Source organism: Lutjanus erythropterus, chromosome 13 (assembly GCF_056507025.1).
Source record: "Lutjanus erythropterus isolate fLutEry1 chromosome 13, fLutEry1.hap2, whole genome shotgun sequence".
In the NCBI taxonomy this organism is placed as follows: domain Eukaryota; kingdom Metazoa; phylum Chordata; class Actinopteri; order Lutjaniformes; family Lutjanidae; genus Lutjanus; species Lutjanus erythropterus.
In genome coordinates, this window is record NC_139329.1 from 18,061,507 (window position 1) to 18,082,917 (window position 21,411).

The window sequence follows — 21,411 nt, forward strand, 5'->3', positions numbered from 1 at the left end:
TGTGGTGCTCAAACAACCAAAAAAATAAAAAATAAAAAATACATTTGAAAAATTCAAAACCAGTGACTCCCCAAAAATCCTGACGCGGTTACTGCAGATAATCCACGGACCTTGTTGTGAGCAGTTTCACGTAAGAACTACTTTGTTTCTAGTCGAAAGAAAAGGACAAAAGCAGTAGCAGAAATTGTAACATCAAAAAAATGTATCAAAATAAAAATCTCCTCCTCTCCTCTCCTTTTTAACTGCCTAACTGTACCACTACTGTAATTTTCCCTGGTAAAAAATAACTATATGGAAATAGCTGATCTTCTCATGGATTGTCTTGTTTTCTTATGTAGGTCATAAAGAGGCGTCACTATTAAATTGAGACTGTTTGATAACCAGTTAACAGTCATCCCTACAATAATGCTGAAATAACGGTATGAAGGTATTTGGTCAAAAATATCATATTTGATTTTGCATAATCACTTTTCATAACGCCCAGCCCGACTCACAGCTATATGCTCTGTCTCATTTTCTATGCCAACAGGGAAAAAGGACAAGAAAAACAAACAGCTTCATAACAACAGATCCTTTATTCTGTCTGACAAAAATAAAGGATACTGTAGTTAAATTCCAGCGTTGTTTGGTGTGTGGAATAGCTGCATGCAGAGCCATGAGTGTGTTTGCTCTCCTGTTTAGACTGAGAGGAAATCCATCAGCAGGAACCCAGGAGAGAGTGAAGTGACGGTTGTGTACGTATGGTCTCTGCATCTCTTTCTCTGTCATGACACAAATGCATTTGCTCGTGCAGGCGTGCACACATGAACACACACTCACACACACCTCTAACAGTAAATAAAGCAGTGCAGTCAGGTCACAATCACAGTAAAGCACACAAACGACTACCATCTGTCTCTTTGTCTCTGCCTGTAGGAGTCAATGAGCCTCACTGGCAACAGTTCATACTACACTGCCCAAACACAATAACATTCAACATCAGACTTAAAAAAAAAATGAAAGAGTAAAATACGTGTGAAGGGGTACAGGCTATTCATTATTCCTCTCCCCTTCTCTTATCACTCTCCCGTTTCCTCTTTGCCCACTCCGTCCCTCCTTCTCTTCCTGTAAATGAGTGATTTATCAGCCTTAATTGCTGGCAGTGGTTCACGTGGTCATGTGACCGCAACATGACAGCATGTGATAAATACACCCTGAAAATTAAACCCTGCTTTGCAAACAGAAACACGCATTGCTTGCCTCGCATCTGCAGAGCGGGAGACAGTGTACTCAGATGCTGACAAAAAATAGAACTGGTCTAATAAAAGCATCGCTTTAAAAACAAAATCTCAGCTCACGATGTGCTTTAAAAGCAAAATGTTATCGTAATAAAATACATTTATCAACGTGAGGCAAAGGGCAAAAGGGAAAAATGTACAATCAATAATGATAGAGCAAGTAAATCTATTGTTATAAGGTGTTTCACAACAGTGCCCCATAAACACTGAATGCACATACACATACACACTTACTCACACACACACACACACACACAGCCTACAGTAGAATCTATCACTCAGCTCACACGTGTTTCAGCAGCAGGATGCTGACTGAAGGGCCTGCACAGCTCAGTTCATGCATCTTATTGTTACATGGAGCCAGTTCTCAACCACTGACCTTTTTATTCACTGCACTATACATTGTTAAAATAATGTATGAGGTGTCTCAGCCAAAGCCACTTCATTGTGTTCGTACACACAACAGAGGTGTGTGTGTGCACGTGTGTGTGTGTTCGCTTACAGGGGTTTGTGCAAAAAAAATACTCAATGTGAATGTACAGAAGCTATGTGCATGTTTGGTGTTAAGAATGTTTTTTAAAAAAACAGTAATGGTCGTGTGTAGTATTGTTATTATATGTATAATTATTTTCCAATTTCTTATCTGTGATCTATTTGCTTAATGGGTTTACACTGGATTTGTATTTTTATGGCTGGACGTCATATGACGATAGTTATTTTCATTCTTTTGTGGACTGATGTATGTGAGGTGATCCATACATGATGGTTTGTTGATGTTTGTGTATGCCTCTCTTTCCTCTTGGGACTATAGGGAATGTAACCCTCAACACAAAGTTAAGTGCTGATAATGTACGAGCTGTGCTGTATTGCCTCTGGGGAACTGTCTGTTGAGTTCTTTTTAAAATTTTGTTTTCCACTAAAACAAATTGACAAAAATAAAGTAATAAAAAATGGTTGCATGTGTGCAGTGCAACTGCTAATCATACATTTAAATGTAATTTTGCATGTTGTGGCTAATAAAAGTAGATTCGCACCATCAGTGCTGCTGTATGTCTACATCCTTGTATTCTTTGTTTATAGACGGGCAGTAAAATACATTTATTACTGTGTTTTTGCTGCTGTCATGTAACAAATGCTTTTTTTTTTTACACATAAAGTCATCTTGGGTTTTTTGGGTTCAAAATTGTAAAACAGCAAAGAATGTAAAATTGAATAAAATAAAACAAACTGAAAAAAGGACAGAAATAAAAATGTGCAGGCAAAAAGATGAAGAATTAAATAAAAAATATGATAAATAAATAAAAATTGCTATTTCTTTAGTATTATATTCTAATTTTCTAATTTTATTCTTTTCTATTTTGTTCCTTAGTAGATTGTTTATTCTTAAAAGTTAAGTCAACCCACTGCAAAGCTTAGAGTCAGATTTTGAGTACAAGAAGACAGAATCTTTTTCTAAATGGTTATGAAAAACATGATGGAAATGAATGTGCTCTCAGGTTGTGGCAGCAGACCCTTGCAGCACCCTTGCCTTGTACATGTGAAGGTTGATTACACTTCTGATGCTCGGACAATGTTTTAATGTACCAAAGTAGTTTTATGCAGTTATTTATTCTATATTTGACTTTCTAACAAATATTATCATTTGCTTTAAGCATTTACTGTTGGGGTGACAATCTGAAAGTGAGAGAACTATTTTATCTCTTATTTTTATCTAATTTTGCTCACTGATTTTGTGTACTATCTATAATGTGATGTTTGAATGTCTTGTCCTATCTTTTGTGTGGACAGGAAGAATAGTTGTTACTGCGGTAATAACTAATGGGAATTCTAGTAGCTCCTTAAAAATGAGCAATAACTTAGACTCAACCATTCTTTGTTTGTTGTCTGTAACAGCCACACTAATCTCTTTTTCTGACGAAACACATAATTCTGGAGGACAGAATGAGAGGGTAAGAGGGACGGGCAGAGAGGAGGGATGGACGCAGACAGCAGATAGAGAAGCATGGAGCCAGTCTTACTGTCTACCTGACAGACTGTCTGTCTACCTGTAACATGTTAAACATTTGACCTCTGCTGGAGTCAGACTCATAATGAGACAAGTTGATTCCACAGTTTGGATGACAACAGAAGCATCTATTTAGAAATTAAGTGTGTGCGTATGCGCTTGTGCTTGTGTATTGTGTATTTTTTGCAGGTTTTGCATATTGCATATATGAATGCTTGTGTATAAAAAGGTAACAGAGGGGGTGGGGGGGACAGCAGAGTGACTCCAGCACCTCTGCACCTTCCCTTCCTCCTCCTTATTTATTTGTCTGTATTAGTTAGCTCCTTCTCAGCACTTAAAATTAATGTCATCCAGCAGAAAATAGAGGCTGAAAGCTAAAATTCAGCACTTTCCCAGCAGCCTGGTTATTTATCAAGCTAACAAGGAGAAGATGCATCCCGTTTCAGCCGGGGCCCAGGAAATATGTGCCATTAAAGCCCAGAGCTAGTGTTTGAGAGCCAGGGAATAAAAGTGAGGGTGTCAGAGAGAGGGGATGGACGGCATCGCCAGCAATATGGATGCAGAGAGGCCAGCAGACACATTTATATAAGGGGACAATGGAGTTGAAGCATAAGGCACGAGAGGAAACACACGTTCTGTCTACCAGCGGCATCGCCACAATGCATATTCTGCATGTGCTGCATGTGGGTATATGAAGTGCTGATTCGCTTGTGGCTATAATAGACGATCCTTTAGGGGATACAGAAGACATAGTTTGGAGCTTTGAATAAATCATGTGCTGCCACAGTGAGCTTAGCACTAATTTTCTCTTTAGGAGAGGGGTGTTGAAACACGTCCTGAGGACTGTTAGTATTGTGCCGTGTTAACATCTCTATAGCATGAGGAGCTAACGCCCGAGTGTTGGAATTCAATTAGACACTGGGTGCAACACTAAGCAGCTAGCATCGGGCAGTCACCGCAGGGAAGGCAGAGGAGGGGATGGAGACGCGAGGGGAGCAAGGAAGAAGTGTGTGTTTGTGTGTGTGTGTGTGTAAAGGAGGCTGCGGGCAAGAGGAAGGCCCTGGGCTGCTGGCTGCGGTGATTCAGGGGAATACATTATATCACACTAACCTCCGGCTGATCACAAGTTCCTCTCTCAATCATGCTGTGAACACACAGTCACAACCTGAGGACAACAGTGGCTCTGAGGATCTCGCTCTCGCTCTCACACTCACACATACACACACACACCCACAGTGGTGACAGCTTTACAACTAATTATGTTTGAATAAAACAACACAATCCAGGCTTAAACAACTGAAACATTGCAGAGAAAATTGTATATTAACATAAGTTGAAAAGAGGAGTGCATTCATGTTTAGAGGTTTGGCTCCAGGGTGCAGCTCTCTCCTCAACTATCATCTACTCTGTGGTTTAGAAGAAGTAAAAAAAAAAAAAACACACAACGCATTTTTAAAAACAATCCAAATCTAAACACAGTTGTTCTGCATTCAGTTTGTGTATCTTTACAACTGCAGCGAGTGAGATCTTTTTTTTTTCCCTTTTTGTTATTTCTAATCCAGACCCAGTTCTACTCACTTCCTCTCCTTTTAGACCAGGCTCAGTAATGAGCATACATCCTGTTCATATCCTCGCTGTCATTTGGATTTTCTGGAGTGAGCGATGACGTCTGTGTCACTATCAAGACTGTAACAGTGTAACGAGTTTCACACTGAACAGCTAGTAGTTATATATATCCCAGGCTGTAAATGGAGAGTGAAGTGTGCCAAACTGTGGATGGAGCAAATCCTTGCCGCTGCAGAATACAAAAGATCTCAACGCAGCTGCTGCAGTGTTTTATAAATGATGATACAATGTCTGAATGATTAATTATTATTATTATGTTCATCATCTGAAATCAAGTTGTGGAATATTGTGGACAGTTTTGTTGACTACATTAACACTATACAGCAACATAAGGTAGTTATGATGGACCCCAGTGCACACAAGTTACTTGTTATGAAGTGCACGCATGCACGCTTGCATGCACGCACACACACACACACACACACACACACACACACACACAGACATATGTACATTTACCAGTATTGTGTTGGATTTTACAATCAAATTAGTAAAGCTCCTTTTGTACCATTTTATGCTAAAAATAGCTTGTAATATGCAGGTTTTTTAAAACGTGTAAACCTGCTAAAAGAAGGTGATTGACTATTTTCCCATTGCCAGTAGATGAGTTTTTCCCTTCTGTTTTTTCTTTTTTCTGATGTTCCTGGAAGGTAACTCATGTCTATGCAGGAGAGCCGAAAGAAAAGCCGTTCTTAAAAATGTCTGTGTGGTCACTTCTCAGGACTTTTCTACTTTTGCTTCGAACTGAACCTCTTCTTGTTTGAAGTTTAGTTTTCTCCTGCGTCAGTGTTTGTACTTTCAAGAATTTTCCTTATTTTACTGTTTCATGTTCACTTTCAGCTAGATAGGATTCATTTTAAGCTACAGCTGATGAAAAGCCGCTGCTTCATCAGAAAAGCTTTCAAATAACAAAATACTGGACTATTGTATTGAATTAGGCTATTGTATTGGGAAAGTAGAGAGGTGAAATGCAAAGCTAACAGAACCACTGATGGTCCTCTGACCCCCCCTCCTCCAAGAAAGAAAGAAATGATTAATTTATTAGTTTTTTATAGTTTATTTATAGTTTTGCTTTTAGTATGTATTAGCAGTATATAGTATGTTTTAGTATGTAGTAGTAGTAGTGATTTTAGAATAACGCATATATTTTAATAGACTATTTTGACAAAAATAAGGACAGAGATTTCGGAGAGCATATATAGTAAATGGCACTGTCATCGTGTGTTTGACTCTTTTTTGGCAAACGAATTGCACTCAAAATATGAGTGTAAGGAGGTGGAGAGAGTCTGTAACCTTAACTGTACATAAGCTACAAAAAGTGCAATTACATTCCATGGACAGTGAAAAGGTGTGTGTACAGGATGTTGTCGGGTGCAGACAAAGTGAGAAAGGAAAGAAATGGAAATGATTCAAGAGCCTACAGTATGTTTAAAAGTGGCTGGATTATTTACACATTATTATATGTGTATTATTAACATGATATCAATATTTAAATTTTAAAACATCACAGACGATCAATCCCTGTATACTGCGCCACCCCTAGTTTACATACACTCCCATCTACAGAGGGCCTTAAATATCTGCTCTCTTTCTTCCTTCTTTTCCACACTTTCACACACCTTGATGTGTCTGCGTGCATGTGCGCATGTGTCCTTCCTCCTGTGCCATGTCTACAAAAACCTGACCTGCCTGCTGTCAGCCACAGAGGCACCTTGCCTCCCTGCCACCCCCCCCACCCCCCACCCCTGGAGTGGCCGACTCACCCCGTCATCACGAGGGGAAGACGAGGAGGAGGTGGAGGAGGAGGGATGACGGGGGATAACGGGCGAGGAAGAAAAAAGGGAAAGTGGAGGGTTGGGGTGGTGTGGGAGGCGCAGGGGGAAAGGATCGTGGAGGCGTGGCGGGTGGGGGGCTCTGAAGCTTCCTCTAATGTGCCCTCTCCATTCCCCTGCCTGTGACCTCAGAGCTCCTGACAGCCAGAAAGTGCTGAAGCATGCAGGTGTCCTCACACTGCAGCCACACACATGCAAGTGCACAAACACGTGCTCCACACACACACACGCACACATACACACACACACAGACGCAGGTGTCCTACCTTAGCAGCCTGCATCATTTTTTAACCCTTTCACCAGCTCTGTCTTTGCTGTGTCAATACTATCGCATATAAAATTGCACATTGCGCTGGTGATTACTATCTGTTTATAACCGATCAACATTTAAAGGAAATGGACAGTGATGGAGTGAACATCAAAGACAAAACAAGCATGTGCTTCACAATGCTGAGCACATGAGGAAAGTGGAGTATACTGTCTGCTGCACAGTAAAATTAGCCGCTGCTGATGCTGTAGTTTCCTCTGTCCAGCCTCTCGACTGTACAGTGTAAAACCTGAGGTGTCCAGAGAGTGTCCTGTCCTGTCTGTCTGTCTGTCTGTGTGTGTGTGTGTGTGTGTGTGTGTGTGTGTGTGTGTGTGTGTGTGTGTGTGTGTGTGCGTGTGTGCGTGTGTGTGTGTGTGTGGGAGGGGGGTTAGGGTTAGAGAGTTGTATTACAGTGGTGATGAGTCGCCTGGCTGCGAGGCTGATACCTCAGCAGCACCCAGCATTGACCAGGCCTTTAAATAAAGCCTTCGATCCTCCAGCAGCAGAGAAGGTCACTGCCTGCCTCTGGTTACCCTGCCTGTCTGTCTGCATCCACGGCCAGGAGCCCTCCTACCATCCTCTTCTTCACCTCCTCCTGTCCTCTCACCGTGGCATGGTTGGCTGCGTTCAACTCCTCTCCTCAATCCCTTTACTCCTTCCCTAATCTTGCCTCAATTCCTTCCATCTATCCTTCCTCTCGTGAGAGCGCAAAAAACTAGCCCTCACTCCATCATCCCCTGCCTTCCTCTGCAATCCCACCATCCGTCCATCTGCGTGTCAGCCAGAAATAAAAAACAACGTACAGTGTTTGTCTCCCCGCAGAGAGAGCTGAGAGAGTGAAGGAGGTCAAAAGGTCGGGACAAAGGTTTTGGCCTCATCCCATGAGCACCATGCATGTCACCTTCCTGTCAATCAAGCAGCACTGTCAGAGCCCCAAACTCAGAGAAGAACTGCACAACATCTCACACAACACACGCTGAGAGGGCGTTTGATTGTCAGATATCTAAATATGAAGTGAGAAAAAAAAAAATCTAATTATGAAACGCTCTCCAGTGTCTGCTGTCCCAAATGAGTGCTTCCTTGTTAAATGAAATCAATATAAATGAGTGGTTTGTGGCTTTGATTTCACTCAGAGGAGAGATACAACAATCTTACTTCATGTCAGAGGCATTACATACAATTTTTGTCACATTTATACAGTCAGTGAAAACATGAAGATGCTATAGAGCTGCATATTTATGGCTTCTGTTTGAATTGCAAACATAAACAGTGATTTTAAAGATTAAAAAGTGTGCAGCAATTCTGTGCAGCATTTATAGTACGCTGTATGTTTTATAGTTTAGTATATCTCAGATGTTTTGCTCGAATGCACTCCTTTTTATTTATAAATATAAGATGGGCTTTAATCAAAGTGACTAGAGTCTGATACAGAATCTTTTTGTATCCAATATTTTGAAAACATAAATAAAATGAATATGATAAAAATATGTAAATCATTTACTAAACACAATATTATTCAAGGCTCAGTGTGAACATACGTTCTGCATTTTGATGAACATGCAGCAGACATAACTTCTGCAATACTACACTTTTTGTTGCCGTTGATGTCCAGTTTTACTCTGACATTAGTCTATAATGTTTTAACAGTGTTTAAGGGTATTAAATGAATTTGTGTTGTAAAGGAAGTGTCAGTGATTAATGACTGAACAGGACAGGTTACCTCAGACTCCCGGGTGTTGGGACGGAGAGGTCACAGCTCTTTATCACAGGTGGAGGAATTTTCTTGATGTCCTGTAAAAACAGGAAACAGAAATGCTTTATAAAACCTACACATTTATCCCACAGGACAGGAAACTCTGCTGCAGACACGACATACTTTGAACGTTGGTGTTATGTTACAAAACGGACCATGAATTTAAAGAAAAGTGACACGCCGGAGAGAGCAAAGATAAAGTCACGAATCACTGGAGACAGAGTAATATTAGTCCTTTTAGAAGACCAGTAAAACTTAAACTGCGTTATACATTTTTTATGCATTTGTGGCATTCATACTTTTTCATAAAATTGGTCGGTGAGTTGAATTCATAAAATGTTATCAAGCAATTTGGAATCAAAATTATTAAATACTTAAATTCAAGGCACACAATTTACATAAACCGTTTGAACATTTCAAAATAATCATATTTAACATAGAAGCAGAGCTGAATCTTACAGTAAGAGACATGCAGCACCAAACACACTTCATCAAATTCTTGGTCATATAAAACCAATCAAATATTTAAATTGATCAGATATCAGATATTAGATTTGAATAGTTTGGGATTTTGCTGATACTCATAAATGCATTTTAGATTCAGACTCAGACAACTTTATTGATCCAAAGAAGCGCAATTCAATTGCAGCTTACGCACTGCATACACACGAATCCAAAACTCACAGGAAAAGGCAAAGTAGTTCTTTGTCAGAGGCAGCAGACCAACGTACAAGGAAACAATGAGCATCAGTATATATATTTATAATAAAACAAAGCATTTTGTTGAGGATTATATAATCAAAGAGTGTAAAAGAATGCAACATCCATTTTAAAATGATTACTACTTGCCTTATGTGCCTCATTTTCAAAGAAAGATACAAATGCAGACGCACAAATCTAAACACATACACACACATACACACACACTGCAGTGTATTTCAAAAGCAGAATCAATACATGTCAAAAGTGTATGTGAAAATAAATTTCAGTTTATCACATTATGTTGATAACACCATAATTTCATAGCTACCCTATCTGTCATTAAAATACTTCAAAAGTAAAGTGGATTTTTAAAAATAATATGACAAAATATAGATTCAATGTATTAGTTAGTACATAACTGAAATTAAGCTTTCAGGACAGTCAGTTCATGAGGATACCATCACATCATTACATTCATTCGGGTGTATGCTTGTCTGACAGCAGCGTATTTGCGCATTATATGAACACATGTCTGGGATGACTGAATGAAAAGAATGGTTTAAAAACCAATTGACGAATCATCCTGAAAAAACTTTCTGCTGGCCTTCAGTAGAGAGAAATGAGGCGAAGGAGCAACAAAGTATATTAATGCCGCTCAATCCATCTTTAAGCAACAATGAGAGCCATTCATTTCCCTGTAATCCGATTCACACTGAGGTGAAATGGACTCTGACCCATTCAGCTACATGGGAGCTCCCAGTGACAGACCTACAGCAGAGAGAAGCCCGCTGTCACCTGGAAAACACTGTGACACATCAATACAGGCTCTCAGATCTACCTTACCTCTGTTGAGAATTTTAAAACTGTAAAACATCATATGGGAATTAAATGGAATCAACTAATCTTTTCACATTAATTTAACAGAAATATATACATTTTAACACTCATGTTAAATCAGTTTAAACATTTCTGGGCTTTAGTGGAATCACCTTATCTTTTCTCATGATCATAATGAAAATACAGTATAGTTTTGTTTATTAAAGTTAATTAAACTTGAATTGTCAAGTATTTATTTTCAAAACACTTCATAACTTATAAACACGAGTTCTTCTAACTTGAAGTCTCTTGACTTAAAATGTTGAGTTGAATGAATGTGCTGTACAGAGTTCAATCGACTCATCAAATTAAGTTTATAAAGAAACATGATCAGCATATTAGCAGACTTCCCAGCACAAACTCTTTGAGAGTCATAAGTCTTGAGACACCTTTTTGTCCCGAGTTCAGTCGACTAGAAGAGTTTGTTTTGAATCATTAGAAGATTACTTTAACTTTTCAAATTCAGACAACTTAAAATTATAGGGAGCCTGGACACTTAAGGTTTTTTTGTTTGGTTTTGCAATGTATTGAATTTATTCCGTACTCCTGCATGCTTGGCTGATTCAACTTAGTATCTTAAGTTTAGTGAACCTGAATGTTTTCTCAAGTTATAAGATGACTTTGGACCAATTATTTAACCTTTGTTCAGATGACTCACATTTTTAACACAAGGGTACTTTAATATTTTTTATTTATTTTCTTCTTCTTCTTCTTCTTTTTTTTTTTTTTTAACTTGAACTAGCTTAAAATGATTTACAGTTTCAGTCCCACTGAAAATAATCACACATACCTGCAGGTGAGCACAAATAAAGACCTTACACACAGGGCCAGACACAGGAGCTTTTACACACACACATGTAGGCATGTATGCATACTCCCACACACACACTATGCACACATACCTGCACACACGTGTCCACTCTGTGTGCTCACTCAAAAAGTACACACTGTAAAAAGTGTATTTCAGTAGTAGTTGAAATAATGCAATGTTTTGAATGAGTCACATTCAATCTTCTACCTAAGTGATCATGGCAGTCTCTTTTTGTGGATTATAAAAATTTGAAATTACTCCTTGTACCCTTAATCTGCAATTCTTATTTCAGTAAAAGTATGTAAGTTAGGTTTCTCTTTGTGTTGTACATCTGACGTCATGACATCCACGTCTTTTCCTGATTTTTCACCCCTGCAAATGGTGATTCTGAAAGGAGGTTTAATGCAAGACAAAATCATATTTTGAGATCAAATAATGTATTAGGTTACAAATAAACTAAATAGGATAAATTGTGTTGTTCAAGTTTTTGTAAACACACTGAACAAAACCAGCTACTGTTAAGTCAGACTAACATTAGCAATTATATTCATTATATTTAACAACGTGAAATAACACACTAAGTTTACTGTAAAAATATTTTCCTGAAACCATACAGTTATTATTTGCTAATTTATTGTTGAGTCTCATTACCAGGATGTCAAATACCAACCTGCTGGGTTGTTAAAATTTTCTGAGTACAGAAAAATAATGGGCAAATAAGGAAATACAGGCAGAGGGCTGCATCGCTGCAGATACAGACGCTACCTCACGCTTGTAGTGGGTGACCATATGAGTTTATGCTTTTTTTAAGAAAAATGTTGCAGATTATGCCTTATTATGTCTTTTACTGCTCCTTATAACAGAGTCTGAAAATTGGAAACTTTTAGGTTGACTTGCCTTAAATTTAAGTTGCGTTAACGATTGAAAGCAATCAGATTATTAAGTACATCAGACTTAAAGCCATTGTGTTCACATAAGTTGTTAACTTGATTTAAAAAAAAACTAATCATTTGTGTGTAATTTTTTAAAGAACAACTCTTTCTCTTTTCAGCGCACACACACACACACACACTGGGCTTGATACAGGGGAAGTGAGGTCCACGTGCACAGGGCTGCTACATGGCAGCAGTGTGTGGGGTCAAGGCCTTTCCCAGGTACAAATGAAAGGGAGAGGAGAGACTTTGGAACAACACTGTGGGTCACCTTGCCTGGCAAAGAGATCAATGTCTGTTTGACTGGCTGAGAGACAGCGAGAGGGAGGCTGACTGCAGTATAGAAGGGTAAATCACCTCTCGCTTCATTGAGATGCAGGTAAAACACACAGGGGTCGGGCTCGGCTCCAGCTCCACCCTGCATAACACAAACTCGTGCACGCACAGACTTAGACAAAGACGCACACACACACACACACACACACACACACACACACACACACACACACACACACACACTGGCATAATGCACTCAGTTTCCAAACACCCCCGCCCCCACCACCACGTCCGCTGCGGTCCAAAACACACCACTCCACTGACTCTGTGCCCTGCAACTCAACTCACTGTCGAAAACATCAACACAGCCTCGGCTCTGTTTATCTGTGAGTCAGAATATTGTGATCACATATAATTAAATCATAATTAGCTTTCATCTATTGCCCTTTAGTTATGCATTCTGAGGAGAGCTCCTTATAAAATGCAAATCTAGTGTTTGAATTTGACTATGACGTACACAAAACATTACATGGGCCTGCCTATATGTGCACATTCTTTTACAGCTGAGCATTTACAGTAATCTCAATTCAACACAAGGACTATAGGATTGGATTCAGACAATCACATTACCTCCACTCTGCCCATGCATGCTTCTATTTGCTGGAGAAAATCACCATGTAAAGCCAACACAGACAGATATGCACAGCAGCACAAGCCTTCTTTACAGCTGCTGCATTCTTACCACATGCACAGCGGCGACAGGAGGGGACAAGTTAAATTATTAGGGTTTCAAATAAATGACACATAACTCAGGACACTGCAAGACAGAGAGGGAAGGAGGGAGGGAGGGACAGAGGGAGAGGAGCTCTGGCTCTGCAGGTCTAGATGATGGACGGACCACGGAGGAACATAAATGCAGCTGATTTAAATCACTTTAAATGTAAATGTTTATCGTGTGGAGTGATGCAGATGCGGATTGAGTGGAAGAGATTGAAATTGTTTCCTCTTTTGAATGCAAATATGTTTTTAACCCGTTGGGGTTTTGTCATAGAATAGGGAAGAAAAGGAAGTGAACGCAAAAAGATAAGTGTTGTGTGACAAAATGAGATGTGACTCCAATTGTTACAAAACAATTTTTAATAATGCAATAACTTTTTTTAATATAATTCATTGATTTCTGGTTTGATTTTGATAGGATGATAACAGAGTGGATATATTTTTGAGATACTGACACCTTAAGGTAAGGATGTGAAGAAATAAAGAGTTTACTTACTGTTAAACACTTCCAATTATAACAGTTTAGAGCTGGTATGATTAGATGATTAATGGATTAGTTGTCAAATATTAAATTATTGACCAACTATTTTGATAATCAATTAATCATTTTGGGAAATTTAAAAAAAAAATCTGATTTTAGCTCCTCAAATCTCAATATTTTCTGGTTTCTTTAGTCCTCTATAACAGTAAATTCAATGTATTTTGGTTGTGGACAAAACAAAACATTGGAGGATGACATTTTGGGTTTGGGGAAACACTGATCAACATTTTTTCACCATTTCCTGACATTTTCAGGAGGAAACAAATAATCGATTAACTCAGACAATTACTGATAATGAAAATAATCATTAGTTGCAAACCTAGAACAGTTATAAATCCAAGTAGAGGAACTAGCAAATAGCGTAACTTGAATTTTGGTTCAGTGTATTACTATAAAGAAAATTAATTCTGCCTGATTTTTTAATGCACCTTTTATTTTTTCTGTGCTAAGTGATATTACAGGATTTTTTTTTCTAACATTTATTTATATTTCCTTTTGATTGATATAAAAAGCTACATGCATTACAATTTCCTAATAAAAATGACTCATTCCTATAGATTTAATGCACTCTGTTAGAGCATATGTACACACACCCTTCCACCACAAGGTCAAATAAAAGACAATGCCAGCTGGTTATTGAGCTCTCACACAAATAAGACACTAGAAAGAGTGCACATCCTTTGTCCTATTAATTCTGAGGCATTAAAGCGGAGTACATGATGATGATTCAAATGTCAATACTGATAAATTTCAGAGTGATTTCCCATAGTTGACCTGAAAGGGAGAGTCCAATATTGTGACAGCAGACAACTACATTATCTTTAATAACCTAATCATTGGACAGACTGCAAATGATCACAGTGCAGAAGTCAATATACTGGGGCTGGAGAATAGAATTACAGTTCATACTGATAAGATTAATAATCGGTGTGTGTCTGTATACTTCATGTGCTCGATTTTTCATAGTGTACGAATGAAAGAGAGGAAAGAAAGCAGCAGCGAATGTTGTAGAGCGCTGAGACATGAGGAGGAAGCGCTGAAATATTATTTCCTGTGCCTTCTGTCCTCCTTCAACACAGGAAGTGAATCAGTGCTACTGAATTCTCTTGCCCCTCGGTGTGTCTACAAGTCACAACACACACATACACACACACACAGGAGCAGAAAGCATCCTACACAGTTTCCACAGCCTTACACTGATCAGTAGTTTTCCACTTTATCATTCTGAATAACGTAGAACAAACAGTAAAACTATGAGCCCCCCTTTCTGTCACAGGTTTCAGGTGAGATTGTTCTGAACAAAAAGGAAAATCCTGTTTCTCCAGAGAAAACTCAACTAAACCGATCTGCCTCAGGTGCCACGAAAGAAGAATAGCATCTCCAGTTCTAGGTTATAACACAAATGTAATTAAATAGCACACTATATTGACCTAATCAGATAGGAGGGCCATAAATTAGTGGACACATGCTCACTAAAAGGCCCTCTCCTCTCAGCTAGGACGCATCTCTGATCGTTTATCATCTGAAAGGAGCAGGAAGGCAGCCAGCATCTCTCTCCCTCTCCCTCTCGCTGTATCTCTGTCTCTCACTCACTTTTAATCACAGAGAAAATCATTCCTTCAGGCACGAGAGGATCAGCCTCTCCCATCTTGTCCCTCACTCTGGGCTTTCATGGGAGCTAAAACGAGCCAGGTGACCGTGTGTGTGTGTGTGTGTGTGTGTGTGTGTGTGTTGTACAGGTAAGACACAAAACTAATACAGAGTCTGCATCCAAACACATCACCACTGTGGTGCATTTTAAAGTTTCCACACACACAACTGGGGAGAAAAAAAAATCCTTATTTGTCCGTACACACAGAACATGCAAGCACTCACACTGTCAAAGGTCCTGCAGTGGGAAAAGATAATATCCCTCCTCCACACACACACACACACACACACACACACACACACACACACACACACACACACACACACACACTTATTCTAGGGCTGAATGATATGGCTTATATGACATATATCTCAATATACACATTTTCTCTAAAATAATTCAGTGTAAATTATTTCAGAGTGATGCTCTTATAGAATATGATTCATTGCTGCTGATAAAACTGCACAACAGTATTTAAAGTAAGGCTGGGCGATAAGATGTAATCAAACATCACAATATTTTTTGACCAAATAACTTGAAATCAATATTGCAACAATCCTGTAGATAACAGCATTGATGCGTTTACAAAAAATATTTTCACAATGAGACTTTTGATAAATACTCATCAGTAATGTGGATGTAATGACTAAGTGGGTAAAGACAAATAATAGAGCAGCTAGTGAGTTCAGAAAATTACACCACTTCAGTGTAATGCAGCCTTTAAAATCAGGAGAAGACAAGACTTATGTCTTATCATGATGTACTGATATACAAAATCTATGACAATATCTCGTCTTATATCATGATATGGATATAACATTGATAGGTTGCCCAGCCTTACCTCATACACACATATTAAACTCACACATTTCCAGCAGCTGCACTGTATTGACCTTGTATGGAGGTCCAGCCCAGACCCTACATGTGTTTGCAGCTTTTATCTGCTGCTCTTTAAGAGTTCATGAGGCTGTTTTCAGGGGGAGAAACACTCTGCAGGCCAGACTCAGTCCAGATTCAGAGGCAGGTTAGAGGCTGCTGGACCTGTCAGTCGCTACAAAACCAAATTACTGCGAGTGCCTCCTGTGGCTTTTCTTTTTCTACTCGTATCAGCAGTTTTATGTCAGGAGTCAAACAAAGAAGCTTTACACTGAAGCGAAAGTGGATTGCAAAATTACCTCCGGAGTCATCACCACATCGAAAACCTTTTCGGTCTCAGGATGATTTAATCTGATTATAAAGCAGTCGATTTTAATCACTGTTATTTATATTATTAACTGTTTGACTGAATAAAGTTTGTTTTCATGCGGAATTATTTGTAGGAAGTCAAAATTCATATTTTAAAAATCAGACAAATTAGCCTCATCATCTTGTGTTTAATCATTTTGTGTCGTTTAGACCTTTGTCTTTTTCGGTCGATTTTAAATGAAACTTTCCACAGACGATATTCAACAAGTGGACAGCTACCGAGTAAAAAGTGCAAGTTTACTCTAAAATCAATCATTAACTCAGCTTTTTCTAGGACACCTGCAGCACAATTATTGGGCCCTGGGGAAAAAAATAAATTATGTTAGAGAAACAGAGCGCTAAGATTGGATTTTCTGCCCGTTTTTAAGCGAAATTAAAGAGTTTCTGTCTTTAATTACGCAACAGGTGAAGACCGCCCCGTTTATTTCTGGAGTAAAAAAAATACTAAGAAAACATTTCGAAATAATTCTTGCCGTGTTTTGATCACAGAAAAATAATTGAATATAAAAAAACGCATGTTGAATAAAACTATAAAATTACTCAAATAGAGCTGGATTTGATCTTGAAGCAGTTATAATTACGCGCCTGGTGCGCAACATCTGCATCACACTTTAATCAAAACCAGATGTTTGTGAACAGATGTTCATGTTATCTCGATGACATTTGTAATTGGCAGTTTCTCCGTCTGTTTATATTTCAGCTATTTTAGCTCGATTATAAGACTGAGAGTGTGTGATGTCGCCTGAAAGGCACACAGTGACAAACATGCAAAACTAAAGAGAAGAAAAAAAATATATAAAAAACATTTTCAGGAGAATATTTTTGTTTCCATTCATGGAGGTTTATTGATGAATGGTATATTTATTAAATTCCATTTTTAAGAGTGAACACGACGTCTGCCAGTTAACTGTACTGTCCAGACAATACATTTTACTGTATATAAATCCAGGGCATCACAAAAAGATGTATGGCTGCATTGATGCTTTGCTTAATTATTCTACAACACTGGGAGAACATTAAATTTCAATTTCCAAACAGTTCACAGTTTATTTACCGAATAACACCCATAGGGTTCTGGGTAAACTTAATTAAGTTCCTTAAATGAAAGGAAAACACAACGAACTGCAAAGAGTAGATCATTTGTTGCAACAATTTAGCGTGACAAAGTAGCCTATTTCTCATTTATTTCAGGACATGCATCATAATCTGCTTCTGTTCTCTTCAAAGCATTTTATCTTCAGTCCCACTTGTTGATCGCAATAATCTTATTTAGTCTGCATTTGTCAGGAAAAATGAGAATTGTTTCTAGTAAATATTCCGATGCTGCTCACCTTGATATCTGTCAGTATTAAGTACAAAATTGTTTTATTCCACAGTGTCCTGTTTCTCACAAGCTCGAAAAGAAGCCTGTAAGTGTCCATGTTCGCGGGGAACTTTTATGAAAGCAATGTGACGGATGAATGCACTTGTTCACATTTTCTAACAAATAAATCTCAAAATGTGATGAGGCTGAACAATGCAGTCATGGTATAATACAATCATTACACACAAGTTCACAAAAATAAGGAGAAAAGAAAGAAGTAAAAACATACTCCGTACATGACCAGCATGCATGGCTTCACACAGCTGTTACAGTCTGACATCCATTTCCTCCAAACGTCTGCTGTAACTTTTTTCTTTCACAAGACAAATCGTGTAGATGATATGAAAATGAGATCATTCATATCAAAATAAACTGACTTCAAACAAAAGACAAAAATAAATCCACATCAAAATAAAGCTGTTGTTGCCTGAGGACTGTTTAAATTTCACGAAACAAATTCTGGGGTACAAGGAGCAGGATGGAAGAAGCGCAGGATGAGGCGGAACTATTCAGCAAAATGTGAAGTATAATTTTATGAGGTGTGTCTAAAGACAAACATCGCGAATTGGAAAGAAATCCTTTAAAAGATTTGTGCACACCGAATTCTTATTCAGTCATTTAAACAGGCCTATTTATTATATGTTTTCTTTAAAAGTGATAAAACATAAATCGAACAAGATCTTCACCCTGAAGCAAAATACTTCTGAAATACAGAAAATAGGAAAACTCTTTTACGCAGCTGTAACAAAACAACTTCAACACAAATACGCACAACTTATTTCTAGCTGCGCGCAAATTAAAAGTTTTTTTTTGTTTTCTGTTTCTTTGTGAGGGTCGGTTACTAAAACTTTTCAGCGCCGAGACTCACATGAAAAACTCCGGGGATGAGGGGTTGTTGTCGCTGCTGGAGCCTCCGTTTTCTCTGAAGCCGGTGCTGATGAGCTTCTCGTATTTCTCCTTGTAGGCGTCCCTCTCCCTGGCCAGCCGGGAGATCTCCTGCTTGAGGTGGTCCACCTGCTGTATGAGTTGCGTCTTCTCTCCCTCCAGGACGTGCCGCTGCTGGACCCGCTTGTACCGGCAGGACTGGGCATAGCCTCTGTTCTTTAGCGTCCTCCTCTTCTGTTTCAGACGGATCACCTCTTCCTTGCTGACCCCCCGGAGCTGTCGGTTCAATTCCCGCACTGACATGGTCACCAGCTGCTCGTCCGAGAACCGATCTTCCAAGCGCAAGTGCTGATGGTTTCCTCCCGCGCCGCCGCCGGACTGAGACCCGGAGGAGGGGTGGTGTGCCCCTGTGTGGTGGTGGTGGTGATGGTGGTGGTGGTGGTGGGGAGCCCCGTTCTGAGCTGCGGCTGCAGCGATGACCGCGGACACCACGGCGGCCGCTGATCCCATCTCTTCCCCGGCCATGGCGCCTCCTGCCCCGGCTGCGCCGCCGTACTGCTGCCCCCTGGTATAGCCATCGAAGGTCTGGAGCTGGTGACTGCTGCTGATCAGCGCCTCTACGGCGTCCTCCGGGCTAAAGCCCAGAGCCTCGGGGTTCAACTGCTGTTGGTACCCGGTCATCCAGTAGAAATCCTCCAAGTGAGCCTTCTGTTCGCTCCCTGATCCCGGACTGGGCGCCGAGAAGCTTGGAGAGGGGGGAACCGAGCTGCAAGGCGTGCTCATCGGGGTGGAAGATAGGGATCCCCCGGCGACCAGGCGGCTGCACTGGCTGATGCTGCGATCGGGCTCCACCGGCTCCTTTTTCACTTCAAACTTCATCAGATCGAAGTCATTAACATATTCCATGGCCAGGGGACTGGTGGGCAGGTCGGAGTTGCTCATTGCCAGCTCTGATGCCATCCTCTTGCTGTTGACAGTCCTCCAAAGGGGGTGAGGAGCACCTGTCAAAGTGGGCTGCTGAGACACGCACTGAGCCAGCTTGATTTCTTTATTTATTTTCTTCAAAACCGAAGGAAAAAGTGGATTCTCTCACACTAATTGCGCCGCGCAGGTTTTGGTTTTGTGAGTCGATAAGTTTTTTTTTTTCTTCAGTCTGTGTTGCACAGACGCATTGGAGGAGCGCTGATTCCTCCCTCTCTCCCAGCGTGCGGGTGTCTGAGCGCCGCTCTCTCTGTTTCTACCATTTAACACTTCATGGCTCCTTTTAGGATTAGTGCGCCAAATTGAGGAGGTTCACGTTCGTGTCCCGGCCAAATAGTTGCTTTGTGGAGAATGAAAAAAAAACTCCACCCAAGGATTGATAGATTTTTTTTTCTAAGGGATCAGTCAGCCGACGAGTTAAAAAGCATTGCTTAGTTTTTATAGGGCGCCCTGACGTCAGGACTGAAATATGAAATTGACTGAGACCCAGCCAATCAGGAGCGCAGCCTGGGGACGTAATTAGCATAATAGTATAGAAACCAAAGTTTTGTGAAGTGTCCGAGCCCATCAGCAGATTGACACAAGACTTAATATTCATTCTTTTGTCACTTGGCGTGGAAAAGAGCAAAAGGCAAATACGAGAAAACAGATTCGGAGGATTAACAGAAGATATCAGATGGTAAATATGCACGACTACCTTTTCTTTAGATTAGCGGTTCGTTATAATTTTAACACATATTTAATGATTTTCCATCATTATCATAATTAAAATGTAGTCATATTTGTCAGCATTATTGCTTGTTTCAGCTGATTAGTTAGACTTTCTTAATCCTGTTCTCATTTAGTGTGCTGATATATAAATATTTGCGCACAGGTGTATTTCATTAACTATGTGAGCAGCTTTCTAATTAACGATTCATAATCATTTTAGTCACAAACATAATGAAGTTAAATACATCATAATGCATTTCAAAGGTGTCCACTGAGCGATACATAAATGATCTGTTTATCACACAAAAGCGCAGAAATAGATGACTACAGATGAAGCGGATTGTTGTGCGAGGAAGTTGAAAGTGGTGGAAAGAAAGGAGCATGGGTCCGGTTGAGTGACAGTGTTTGGAAACCCAACGTCGCCACCTTTCGGTAGAAAAGAAAACTTCATGTGGCTCCTCTAAGTATCCGCTTGTGTCCGACACTGGTGTGCAAAAGTTTTTTGTTTTTTTTCTTCTTCTTCTTTAAACGGAAAAATCTTTCATTCTGTTGAGCCTCGTCTGCTCTCTGTTCTGTTACTGCTGGATATGATACATACATATCCTGCTGGGGAAGGTGGGTATAGTTTTAAAGGGAAATGTTAACATTTTAATATCGATTTCAGACAATATGAGACCAAGGAATCAAGCAGCAAAGAACAGAGAAAGCCTGGCAGGAAAGCTGGAGGAACGCAGGAGGGAGGAAAGAGTGAAGGGAGCAATAAATGAACAGAAGAATAAGAAGATTTAATGAATTACTGACCAAACTGATAAATAGATTTTACAATTTTAAAAAAAAAACACGACAAACACTTGTTCCTT

General features: G+C 39.6%; 1 protein-coding gene across 2 annotated transcripts in view; it reads right to left on the reverse strand.

Moving 5' to 3' along the window:
• mafb (MAF bZIP transcription factor b) overlaps nt 1–20,567 on the reverse strand; it is a 61,192-nt gene extending 40,625 nt beyond the window's left edge. The window contains exons 1-2 of one of the 2 annotated variants that reach the window (XM_084733446.1): nt 18,843–20,567; nt 8,768–8,838 (exon numbers count right to left, since the gene is read on the reverse strand). In XM_084733446.1, coding sequence (XP_084589572.1) covers nt 8,811–8,838; nt 18,843–19,819 — 1,005 coding nt within the window. In that variant the 5' untranslated portion in view covers nt 19,820–20,567 and the 3' untranslated portion in view covers nt 8,768–8,810. Of the gene's footprint in view, nt 1–8,767; nt 8,839–17,369 lie in introns of those variants that run through there. The other variant, XM_084733447.1, reaches the window with a different exon arrangement.
• Nucleotides 20,568–21,411: the final 844 nt, after the last annotated feature.